This window comes from Podarcis cretensis, assembly GCF_951804945.1.
Source record: "Podarcis cretensis genome assembly, chromosome: 8".
In the NCBI taxonomy this organism is placed as follows: Eukaryota; Metazoa; Chordata; class Lepidosauria; order Squamata; family Lacertidae; genus Podarcis; species Podarcis cretensis.
Window position 1 is genome coordinate 33,785,612 of NC_137177.1, and position 12,634 is coordinate 33,798,245.

The 12,634-nt window shown below is 46.4% G+C and overlaps 1 protein-coding gene and 1 long non-coding RNA gene across 5 annotated transcripts in view; one reads left to right on the plus strand and one right to left on the minus strand.

Moving 5' to 3' along the window:
• Positions 1 to 1,434: 1,434 nt before the first annotated feature.
• On the plus strand, positions 1,435 to 11,720 carry LOC307221068. 2 transcript variants are annotated; one of them, XR_013841308.1, is made up of 3 exons: positions 1,435 to 1,699; positions 8,768 to 8,859; positions 10,563 to 11,720. It is a non-coding gene; the product is annotated as an uncharacterized lncRNA (long non-coding RNA). The 2 variants fall into 2 exon arrangements; XR_013841309.1 differs by lacking the exon at positions 1,435 to 1,699 and adding an exon at positions 7,630 to 7,769.
• ADGRB2 (adhesion G protein-coupled receptor B2) overlaps positions 6,636 to 12,634 on the minus strand; it is a 170,446-nt gene continuing 164,447 nt past the window's right edge. For all 3 annotated transcript variants that reach the window (XM_079985251.1, XM_079985252.1, XM_079985250.1), the window contains exons 28-31: positions 11,727 to 11,762; positions 9,299 to 9,403; positions 8,026 to 8,079; positions 6,636 to 7,623 (exon numbers count right to left, since the gene is read on the minus strand). In XM_079985251.1, the coding sequence (XP_079841377.1) occupies positions 7,441 to 7,623; positions 8,026 to 8,079; positions 9,299 to 9,403; positions 11,727 to 11,762 (378 nt within the window). In that variant the 3' untranslated portion in view covers positions 6,636 to 7,440. The remainder of the gene's footprint in view (positions 7,624 to 8,025; positions 8,080 to 9,298; positions 9,404 to 11,726; positions 11,763 to 12,634) is intronic.

Sequence of the window (12,634 nt, forward strand, 5' to 3'; positions counted from 1 at the left end):
CTTATCAACATTCTTTTTGCCCCACTCCAAATTCCTTGGATGGTTTAACTGAGGAAATAATTCTGCTTTGGCCAAACTTTAGTGGCACCTCTACATACCCATGGATGAACCAGTCTCAAATAGAGGCTGAAAACAAGGAGGCTTTCCTTTCAGCCTTGCAACTCAGGAGGCAATAATAACAATACTAAACAAGAGCATTCCCCTGACACCCACCCAACATATCTCTCTCTCTCTCTCTCTCTCTCTCTCTCTCTCTCTCTCTCACACACACACACACACACACACACACACACAGAGAGAGAGAGAGACATGCAGCTTCCGGGCTTTTGGCTGAAAGAGTGACAAATAACTAGCACAGACCAGCAGACGGGCAGGTGGCCCACAGCAGTACAGAGGGGGGAGCTTGGGACTTATCTCAGCAACCAGTTGCCCTGACTGAACACAGGAACCCTATGCACTTTAGAACAGGAGTGGGGAACCTCATGCCTAGGGTCTCCCGGTCTCCCTCTTTGGCCCTCGGGACTCTCCTTGGGCTACACCTCCTCCTCCTCAGCCACACCCCTCTGCTTCGTTCCCTGCCAGTATTTTGGTGTCTGGCTGCAAACGTATCGCTGAACTCTGAATATGTTTCTTGCTTGCCTGGATGGATGACAGAGAGGGGTGTGTGTAAAAACAAAAGTCACATTTTCATCTTTTGCTCTAACCCATGGGTAGGCAAACTAAGGCCCGGGGGCTGGATCCGGCCCAATCACCTTCTAAATCCAGCCTGTGGATGGTCTGGGAATCAGCGTGTTTTTACATGAGTAGAATGTGTCCTTTTATTTAAAATGCATCTCTGGGTTATTTGTGGGGCATAGGAATTCGTCCTCCCCACCCCTTCAAAAGATAGTCTGGCACCCCACAAGGTCTGAGGGACAGTGGACCAGCCCCCTGCTGAAAACATTTGCTGACCCCTGCCTAACCATTTCTCCCTCTGGCCCTGACCACCACTGGCATGTGGCCCCAGAAGGTTCCCCAGAAAGGAATGTGGCCCTCGGGCAGAAAAACAACCCTCCCCCACTGCTTTATAGCAAGGCTCTTCTTGGATAGGCTGCTGCCTCTCTCTTTGCCTAGTCAACTGTAGGACATTGTTTCAGTCAATCCAACAATTCATGTTTTGCCAGGTAGGCACATGAAGGAGCTGAGGCTCACAGAGATGTCCTGTAAAATTTGCTAGAGAGAACTCTGTGAGATCACTTGCTTTGTCTGCCTAGACAGGAAGCTGTAGCCCTATATACTTCCTGCTTGCCCAGGCATTTTTCTCTTTCTTCATCATGCTTCCATGCTGCTCACTTGTACATGTCTGAGTTCTGCAGCTCAGACCCATTTTTAAACTTACATTTTGTAGTTTTGTAACATAGTACACTGGTACCTCGGGTTACAGACGCTTCAGGTTACAGACACTTCAGGTTACAGACTCCGCTACAGAAATAGTACCTTGGATTAAGAACTTTGCTTCAGGATGAGAACAGAAATCGTGCAGCGGTGGCATGGCGGCAGTGGGAGGCCCCATTAGCTAAAGTGGTACCTCAGGTTAAGAACAGTTTCACGTTAAGAACAGACCTCCAGAACGAATTAAGTTCTTAACCCGAGGTACCACTGTAGTTATAAACCTGCCTTCATTTTACTACTATAGGTGATGTTTCAAGACCTAGATTATGTAAGTAAATACTACTTTTATTTCTTCACAAAACAATGTCTTTGTGGTTGATGTTTTTAAGGAGGAAAATGGGGTAATATCTATTTGGGTTTTCCTATATAAAAAAATCAACCCTAGTAATACCAGAAAAATCCAGTTTGCCTTAAAGCATCCTGGATTATTGTTTCTAGAAGGTTAAATCAACCTTGTTTTAGCGTCTAAATTTAGTGGTACTCTACTAATCTTACTGGGACGCAGGTGGCGCTGTGGGTTAAAGCCTCAGCGCCTAGGACTTGCCGATCGAAAGGTCGGCGGTTCGAATCCCTGCGGCGGGGTGCGCCTGCCAACCTAGCAGTTCGAAAGCACCTCCGGGTGCAAGTAGATAAATAGGGACCGCTTACCAGCAGGAAGGTAAACGGCGTTTCCGTGTGCGGCTCTGGCTCGCCAGAGCAGTGATGTCACGCTGGCCACGTGACCCGGAAGTGTCTCCGGACAGCGCTGGCCCCTGGCCTCTTAAGTGAGATGGGCGCACAACCCCAGAGTCTGTCAAGACTGGCCCGTACGGGCAGGGGTACCTTTACCTTTACCTTTACCTTACTAATCTTACTCACATAAGCAAGGATAATAACTTAACAATATATATCCTCTCCTAGTGCTTAAATCCATTCCTACATGAACAGCTGCCCCCCAAATCTCTCCATCTTCCATTCAGGTGAGCCAGAGGCATCACTACAGAACACATTTGAGGACACATTCCAGCCTGGCTCAGACACTCCAGGAGCAGGAGTCACTGAGAAGCCTGGCCTGGTCAGAGTCCTGAAGACTGCATTTATCCCCTGGTCTGAGCAGGAACTTCATAATGAAGGAACAGAGGGTAACAAGAAACTGAACACTCCCTTTGTATAAAACTCTGGTGTTTCTGCTTTTGGCAGTGTGGTCCCTTATTACTAACCTGTCTGCCCATTATAGACTTGGATTAAATCTTACTCTCACACATCAAACCTGTTTTTTGAAAGTCTGCAGTTCTCAGGAACTGTCTGGGGTCAGTCTCATTAGAAACCCAGCCAGATGCTTCAGCACCACATGGCCAGCTGTTACAAGAGGCAGCAAATTAGCAGTGTCCAAGGAAAGCCAAGAGGCACACAGTGGATTGGGTGATGCAGACAAAATTGGTGGGACTGGTGTTAATGGGTGAGTGTGCTGTGTTTAGGACTTTTTCTTGTTCATGGCCTCATAGAGCAGGAATTAATCAACTCCAGAACTCTGTTCCAGGACAGAATCCTCCATATATCAACTTCCCATGGACCTGGTTCCAGGAACTCAGAATTATTATTTTTCTTTGGTCCAGGCCCTTTAAAAATTCCATTTTTTTTAATGGAAGGGCATAAAGAGGCAGCCTTATTATGGAATTAGAGAATTACATCCTCCCTTTCTTTGGGCTTTTAAATGCCTTTGCCAGATGCACAGATTCTGTTCTAAACATGTGTTTGTGTGTGTGGTGGCCTGCACTGCTGGCAGCTTTCAAATCAAGGAAGAGGATCCTGTGGCTCTTCAGACATTGCAGAACTGCCACTGCATGTCTGATCACTGGACAATGGTGAGTGGGGTGAATGGGAGTTGGGATCTCACAGTGGTGCACCCTATTGGGCAACTCATAATCTCCTGCACTGAATGACCTGTCTTGGTTGCCAATCAGTAACCAAACTAGGTTTAAAGTGTTAGTCTTGTTGTCTGAGAGGCCATGTTATCTGAGAGAGTGTTCTCTGGTCTGTGGTTGGGGTCCTCCTGACCATACAATAGCCTTCAGACACCCATCTGGTAGGGGCTACCCATCTGGTAATGGTAGCACTTACCATTAGGAATACTCTTCCTTATTGAGATCTGGTGAACGCCAACCATGTCTCGCCAGAGTAGTACATGGTTTGGTTATCTTCCACTTGAACTACTGCAATACGCTCTACATGGTTACCTTTGAAGGTGACTCAGAAACTACAACTAATCCAGAATGTGACAGCTACACTGGTGACTGTGAGCAGCTGCTGGGACTGGTTTTAAAAGATCCATGTTGCCTTGCGGTATGTTTCTAAGCACAATTCAAAGTGTTGGTGTTGACCTAAATGGCTTTGGCCCTGTATACCTGAAGGAGTGCCTCCACCCTCATTGTTCAGCCCGTACACTGATGCCCAGCTCAGAGGGCCTTCTGGCAGTTTCCCCATTGTGAGAAGTGAAATTACAAGGCACCACCCTGTGGAACACCTTCCCAGCAGATGTCAAAAAGTTAAACAACTATATAACTTTTTGTAGACATCTGAAAGAAGCCCTGCTTGGGGAAGTTTTTAAGGCTTGATGGTTTGGTTAGGTTAGGTTTTCCTTATCCTTCTTCTTTCCCTCTGTATTTTTGTTGGAAGCTGCCTAGAGTGGTTGGGGCAGTCAGATGGGTGGGGTATAAGAATTTTGTCATTGTTGTTGTTGTTAAAGACCTACCTGTTCACTTGGGCCACAGGTAGCCAGCACATGCCCCTTCAGAACTCCCATCAGCCCCAGTCATCATAGCCAATGGTAGCTGAGGATGGGAGCTGCTATTCAGAACCCTGAGCCAGGCTTTCTCTGATCCGTAATTTTGTTAATAACCACTTACCTTGGTTATTGTGTTAACTTTATTGATTTTTTTTATTGGATAGTCTTACATTTTATTATTGTCTGAACTGCTTCAGAATTTCTTTTGTGAATGAAAACCAAGATAGAAACCTTTTGCTAAATTGCAAACACCTGAAGGTCGATAAAAAGAACCAGTGTGGTGTAGTGGTTAAGAGCGGTAGTCTCGTAATCTGGGGAACCGGGTTTGCGTCTCCGCTCCTCCACATGCAGCTGCTGGGTGACCTTGGGCCAGTCACGCTTCTTTGAAGTCTCTCAGCCCCACTCACCTCACAGAGTGTTTGTTGTGGGGGAGGAAGGGAAAGGAGAATGTTAGCCGCTTTGAGACTCCTTAAAGGGAGTGAAAGGCGGAAAATCAAATCCAAATCCAAGGGGGGGGGCACTACCACCAGTAAGATCTCCCCAAACCCAGACAAGCCAGTTCAAAGGGTGCCCCCAACAAATAATAACGGAAAGAGCCTTCTAGATTCATCAGTTGTAATTGGGAGGCATGTGAGTTGTTTCACTTCAGCCCCATCTGAAGGCCTGATTGGAGGGCAGGGTGGTGGTGTGGACAGATGGGGCATGTGGGGCATGCCACAGATTGTGTTTCGTGCCTCCCCTCATTTCAGAAAACACCATTTCCCAACCAAATCTGCAAACTCTGAACTGCAGCTGGGTTGGAAATTGCCAGCAGTTCTAGACTCCTCCTCCTCCTCTTTGTGGGCAAGGAAGGATCAATAATCGCCGCTCTTCCCTTCTTCCTTTTGTGTTGCGCTGGAACAGCTGCCAAGCAGAGCCTGCACTTGGCAGCAGAGCCCTCCCAAGGAACCAGTCCAATGTGGCTGCTTCCCATCTGTTCTAACAAGGTGACTCAGGCTGAAGGTGTTCTCCAAACTCCCCGCTGGCTGTATTTATTGTCAAACAGTTTTTGCTTTCCCTGCTGCCTCTGGAAACGTGTGGAGTAGCTGAAGATGCACAGTCATTTTGTCATTTTCCTTTCAGGGTACTCTGGAGCCCAGCAGAAATAAACAGCGCCTGCCCACATTGTCACTGTGATATATATGACCTAAGTAGTGTGTAGCCAGAGTTCCCCTGTGTTCAAGGAATCCAGGTTCTGTGATGTGCAAAAATCCTGAGACTTGCATCCGTCCCAAGTTTGATCCCTTGCATCTCTGAATAGGGCTGGGAAAGTCCCATCTGAAACTCTAGATACCCACAACCAACAGTGTACAGATCAAGGGAAGTAATAGCACCACTCTGTTCGGTCTTGGTCATACCACACCCCGAGTCCTGTGCCCAGTTCTGAGCACCACAATTGAAGGATATTGACAAGCTGGAACATGTGCAGAGGAGGGTGACCAAGATGGTTAAGGGTCTGGAAACCAAGCCTTCAGAGGAACAGTTCAGGGTTGTGGGTTCGAGTCCCGCATTGGGCAAAAGATTGCAAGTGGTTGGAACAGATGACCCTCTTGGTCCTTTCCAACTCTATGATTTTATGATTCTAAGTAAAATACAGTCCACTAGCCAGGTATGGTGACGCAGCTAAGGTTCAGTTAATATTTTGGTTTTACTGTCTGGTCAGAAGCCTGCATTTCAAGCATCTGGAAGGACCCCAGAGCAAGCTGGTGGGCTACATTTGGCTTAGCAGGTCCCAAACTGGGGAGGTCAGATCAAAATTGCACATGATATTACCTCCCCCTTTTTAAGGGAGAACAAGCCTACCCAACCTCTGTTACCTTCCAGGCTGAAGACAGCCCAATAATATCCATTATGGAGGCTTGTTAGGGGTTTAGTAAGCCCTCAGATTTTGCTATTTCACGGTCAATGCAAAAAACAAGGACAGCAGCTCAAGCATGAGCCAGCTTTGCTCTCTTTTAAAAGAGTCTCTTCTCAAGGCTGAAGTTCCATTTTGGGCCGACCAGAAGAAGATTTATGAAACAAAGATTGATATTAAGTTATCTTGTTGCTGGAGTTCCATTGGAATCGCATCAGCAACAAATATAGAAATAGAGAGTTATTCTCTTGGACTCAGTGCTTTTTTTCTAAAAAAAATGTTTAGGGGTATGTGCCCCCCTGCGCTGGACTTATTGCAAGAATATTGAACTGCTTGGCTTTGAAATATTGAGTTGGGTATGTTATTTTGGCATTGTAAATAGCATTTAAGACTCTTAAGTATTAGAACGTGTTGAATTTTGGTACATTACTGTTAATGAATTTTCGTCAGCCATATACTGACTTGGTATAAGGGAGGGCGTCCTTTGCTTGTTCTTACATCATTGGTCAAAGAGCAGTAAAACCAAGAACAAAACAGCAGCAAAAGTTCCACAGAGTGAATGTTTTATTTCCAACAAACATAGCGCCCGCCCGGCCTGGGATAGAGCAGGTGAGGATAGGGAAGGGAGACGTGGGGAGGGTGTTCCAGGTAGGGAGGGAGACTCAGATTCAACCTGGGGCAGAATGGGGCAGAGAAGGAGCCAGGTCTTCTCCCCCGCTGCCCAGGCAGGGAGATCTGGTGCTGGAGGGAGGACGGTGCAAGGAGCCGAGTCTCAAACGGGGAGACGCAGGGCAGTGGCGACAGCTATCCCAGACTGCTGGCCGTGCACACAGTGCATGGCCTGAGGAAAGGTCCAGATAGAAAAGAGTTAAGGTTGGTTCTCTTGCCCCCAAGTGGGGGGAAACCTGCCCCTGCCCCTCCAAGTCCTGAGGCGCCGGAACAGCCGCTGGCGTGATTGTGTGAGCGCTTTTGGATCCTGCCGGTGAATCACTGCATGGGGGAAAAGAGGGGCTGGCAGAAGGTGTGTGTCTTTCTCTCTGTGTGTGAATGCCTCCCCGCCTCATCATGACCTCCAAGTGGAGCAAGTGCTTATGTGGGGTGTGTGCATGGCTGTGCCTTTGTGACACTTGGGGAGGGTGCAGCTCCTGCTATCCCGCCCCCTCTCCTCCTCTCGAGGACCATCTAAAGAGGTGGCCACTGTTTCCAAAACTGCCCCCCTCCTCAGTAAAACCGCTGGAAGGGGATGGAGCTGTCTTTTCTTTTTGTCTTCTTTTTCCAAAGTGTCAGTGTGAAAATATATATATATATTTATATATATTTATAGATCGATAAATCCCAGAGTTCACGAGGCTCACACTTCTGTCTGGAAGTCCCCCTCGGATAGATCCAGGCTCATGCAATGCTTCTCCCAGTCGGCGGAGTGCAGCTCCAGTTTCTCCCGGTGCTTGGAGGGCAGGGAGCTCAGCGTCATGGCCTTGAAGGTGCTCCAAGACTTCTGCTTCTGCTGCCGGCTCTCTGGGCTGGTGACTTCCTGCTGGGGAAAGAAGAGAGAGAAAAGGGGAGGGGTGCTGTTAGGCTACAGAGTGAAAAATAAACTGCACAAGATACACAGAGCGGCTTCCGCTGAAAATAGCTGGCCCAGAAATGACTGTAGCAGAGCACCTACAAGGATGCCTCCAGGTGAGACTGGAATCCTGTCTAAAACCCTTCATAGCATGACTGTGGTATTCTCTACATATAGCAATTGCCTTTGCCAAGGCTCTCTGGTGTCCTGTGGACTCAGCAATAGCTTTAGAAGCTACAGATGCTATTCCTGATGGCTTTGGCCTGTTTCCTACTTTGTATATTAGGTGACCAGCACCAGCAAATCCTCTCCCATAATGCCTCTCTCTTCTTCCTTCCTCTCTCCTGTTATCAAAGGATAACAAAAACTTACGCCAGGCATATTCTTTTCCCCACTCCCTGAAGAGACGCTCCACCGCTTTTCTCTCTGTGTGAGAACAAAAAGAAGAATTAAGCCCATAGACTATGCCTCCCCTCCCACTCTGTGATCCAACTCAACCTGGGCCCAAACTGTGGTATTTCATGGTGTGGAATTCAGCAGAGTTTACACTAAGGATGGGTGAATCGAAGGATTCCTAGTCTATGTCACTTTGTAGTGTGTTTTCCTCTTGTCTTCACATTTAATCTGCTTTTTAAACATCCTCAGTTGCAGGCACAGCTTAGCTATGCACATGGTTGTAACAGGGGTGGAATTGTAAGCAGTGTGGATGGTTGGGGTTGGCCAGGGGGAAACAACAGAAAAAGTACAGATAGTGACAGTTCGGTTAGAGCCAGAATACATGTAAGAGAAGCACAGTGACCCTTTTCCGATAGCAGTGATAAGTGACAAACAGTTTGGCAATGTGGGGTTAATTATTTATTGTTTTATTTATTAAAATACATTCAAGGACCCCAAAGTGGTTTATAGAACAAAATTCATCATTCAAGTGTTAAGAGCATAAAATCTAAATAAAATTAACAGCAAACTCTAAACAATGCTGGGGATATGTACATTATCTAAAACTGGCCAATAATGTAGTTGCAGAAAAGCCCAAGCAAACAAATGGGTTGGATGCAATGCTAGTTCTGTTTGGAGTTAATGGACATGACTAACTTAAGTTCTTTAACTTCAGCAGGTCAACTCTGAGTAAAACTTAGTTGGATACAACCCAATGTCCTCTTAGCTGCCTTCAGAAACACCCTACTGTGGATGCCTCCTATATAGCAGGTGAGTATAGTATTGGGAAAGAAAACATTGTCTCTATTCAGACCCAAAGAAATTCAATTCTGTTCATCAAGAAGTGGACTCTATTGGTCCATAATAAGGTTCCTAGTTTTTAAGGTGTCATGAGACTCTTTTTTATCTTTCATAGTTAAATGCAACTTTCTTTAAAAAAAAAAAAAATCAGTGGTCATCCTGTCCAAACGAACCCCAAATGTGAAATCTGTGTTGCACCAATTAAATTATTTCATCTGCCCTGACTTCTGCATATGCTCAGGAGCATTATGATGTCACATGTTCCAGAGGCATTCAAAACAGGTGCTGAGTTTGAACCACACACCCCACCCCTGCCAATCAGATTAAGCCCTGCTCAATACTATTGCCAGATGCTCTCCGAGCCTTAATGAGGAAGGATTTTGTTCCTTTGCTTTCCTCCCATTCTTACCTTTGCTGCGTTGGTAGCTGGAGCCCGATACCGGTCCAGTGTGTGGAACTTTTGATTCAGCTCGTGGTAAAGTTCTGAGTGGCGCTTTCTTGTATGCATGACTTTCTGCAGATTTTTAAACCAACAAGTCCCGAGAGGGGAGGGAGAAAGAGCAGAGAAAGAGCAGAGAAGTCAGTGGGCACAGGAGCTCATCTCCCCAAAGCAACTCTGGATGGTTCAAAGCACATGAAATGTGAGGAGTCCCTTGCCCATCCCAGCCTGAGCCTTGGACTCCCTTGGCAGCCTTAAGCCAGCACTTGCTTGTGCAGCAGGAGTGGAGAACCTCATGTGGACTTCCGCAGATTCCTCCTCTGTTCACATCCCTCCTGCACACCCTCCTCCCCAAGCACTTTTGCTTGCAACGCAGGAAGATGCTGCATTAGACCATTGGTCCTTCTAGCTCAGCATTCTCTGAACTGTGATAATGCCTTTTGTGTATGTGTGTGTAAGCTCTGACATTTGCAAAAAAGAGAGAAGAAGAGTCACCTCCATTGCTCCACCCACTTTTTTGCCTTTCACCCTGGCAGTTCCCCTCACCCCAGAAGGTTTTCCAGAAGGGAATGCAGCCCTCAGGCTGAAAAATGCCCCGCATCCTTGTTGCAGATGATGAGGATGATCAGTACTGGTCAACATTGCAGGGCTGTTCTGAAGATTTTTGAACGGGAAGAGTTTTGTACTATTAAGGGAAAATCTCTTTATTTCCCCAGATCAGGTGAGCTGGGATGGCCAATAATATACTAACAATAAATATATTATCCTGATTAGTGTTGCACAAGGAGTAGCCACTTAGATAACAAGCATGAAGCAAACTCCATCATAGAACTGTAAAGTTGGAAGGGACCAAGAGGGTCATCTACTCTAACCTCTGCAATATATCCTTTTAGTTTTTGAAGGGGAAATTCAAAAGCATTGTTGAACTTCCACTCACAAAGAACCAGGGCTGGCTGGAGGCAGGAAGTAGTTTTTAAGAGAGCTTTAGGCGGTCTGAAAGAGGCATTGTTCCCTGTGGTTTTCTCATTCCTTGTGTCCTGTTGTGGTCTCAGGCTGTTGCAGGTTCCTGAAGCACTACAAAGCCTAGCAAATTCTGTTCACAGCATGAGGTGGGTGCAGCCTGGAAGGTCCTTATCATACCTTGTGTCAATGCTCCGGAAAGCTATTGCCTCTCCCCTGCTGGATGTTAAGTGGCTGGCAGGATGGCCCAGAGTGTTGTTTTTCTTTTCCTCAGATCAACGACCAGAGAGTCTGTCAGGTCAACGTTTATGGGCGGAAATCAGTTGATGATGAGCCTTTAAGGCTGGCCGGAGCTGCACCCCACTATCAAACCTTTCGCAGTAAGTGGAAGGATATTACCTCTTCCCCCATAAACTCAGCTAAAATACTCGCATCTCTGGCTCCGGCATTTTAATCAACTGCTAACGCTCTTTATTGCCCGTTATAAAACTTGGGGGCCTATTTCATCAGATTATGCTTAAATCAGAACCAGGAAAAGAGGCTTGAGAGAGGAAATAAACAAAATGGGTATTGCGGTGCCTACTCCCTTCCTCATGCATGACATATGAGACTCTCCAGAAACTGACTGGGCTTCTGAGAAGAGAGAGCCTTAAGTAAAGGGGTGGGGTGGGGGTTCTCTCCCCAATCCTGTTTTGTCTCCTTACATACCCACACACCAGCTGGCTAAAACCTTCTCTAACTTGTCACATGATTACTTGTGCTCATGATTGCATTGGGGTGGTTACACATGGTGCTGCTTTCTACTGTTTGTGTAGTTTTGGGATGGAGATACTGCTTTGTTTCCCATCAATGCATGTTCCATAACTTCCTGCCCAAATCCTGTAACTTGCCATGAGACACATATTCCATTTTGCTTGTTTTGCCCTGCTTTTCTGGCACTATAGTGCAAGAGATCCCCCTCCAGATTAGCAACAATGCTATAACATTAGGGAAGCATTGCAGAATAAAGTGGAATCGACGTGTGGATGGTCCAGTATAAATCCACCACTAACAAACTATTGCAGTATTAAAGACAGCTTGCAAAATATACCCAACAACAACAAGAGTCTGGAGGGGCATGCTGTATATCCAGACTACAAACCTAATTGGTTTGAGACAAGTATCACTGACTCCAAAGAATCCTAGGAACTCTTGCTTGACATGAATAGCTAGAAATTCATAGGTCTCCTGGGCTCAGAACTACACTTCCTGAGGTTCTGTGGGGCAAGTGTTGGAGATGGAATTATTCTTAAACCAGTGTAAGTCTGTAACAAACTGAAGCTGATAGAGATCTGTATCATATAGACATCTGCTGTGCAGAGCACAAGAATAATCTCGTTGGGGCAAAGAAGGTCTCTTTGCGACATCAGGAAGAAGAGAAGACTGGGCAGGCACTTACCTCGAAATCCAGGTCAGAGTACCGCAGTCTTTTTCTCTGGGGAGGGATGTAGGCATATCACAAAGGAAACGGATGCAAAAAAGGGGGGGAAAGGAAGGGAGGGAAAGAAGCCTTTACTAATTTGTTCAGCATTTAGAGAGCACGTGTATGGGAGGAGGGTGGGCCCCCAAAACCTAATAGCACATAAAGGAGGCCCATCAACATGACTTAGGATGGGAGGATTGGAGTAGAAGTCTGTCAAAGTATTTTAGGAGGAAGAGGAGAAAGGAAGACCCAAGCCATTATGGCAGCAGCACAAAAGCAACGAGAGGCAAGGGTCCCTACCCCAAATTCCTGAGGCAGTTTGACTGGCACTTCCTGTTTCCAGCTGACTAGAGAGATTTAGGTAGCAACCAAATGGGAATTGACCCATGCAATGGTTACAATGTTTAGGACTTTTCAGTTTGGAAAAAAAGATGAGTAAGAAGAGGCATGATAGGGCAATATATAATTTGCTTGGTGTGGCTAAAGGGTTTCCCCCCCTCCCTATTTCATAATTGTAGAGTTTGGGCCCATCCAATGAAGCTCAATGCTGGAAGGCACAGGGTAGATAGACAAAACAAAAGTATTTCTTCACACAGTACATAGTTTAAATCACAATTGGGAGGATCGCCAATGCACCCACGTCCTGCTTTCAGCTTCACATAGGCTCCTGGTTGACCACTGTGAGATCAGTATATAGATAGATTAGATGGGCCATTGGCCTGATGCTGCAGCCAGGTTCTTCTTAGGTTCTTATTGGAAGCTGAGAAACTCTTCCGCTCCCCCAGAAAGCCACATTTCTCTTCCCAGCTTGGAAAAGCTGCTGCCTGTGGCTTTGCACAAAAACTGTGGGCGCACATATGTGTGTTCATTAGCAACTGCTAGTG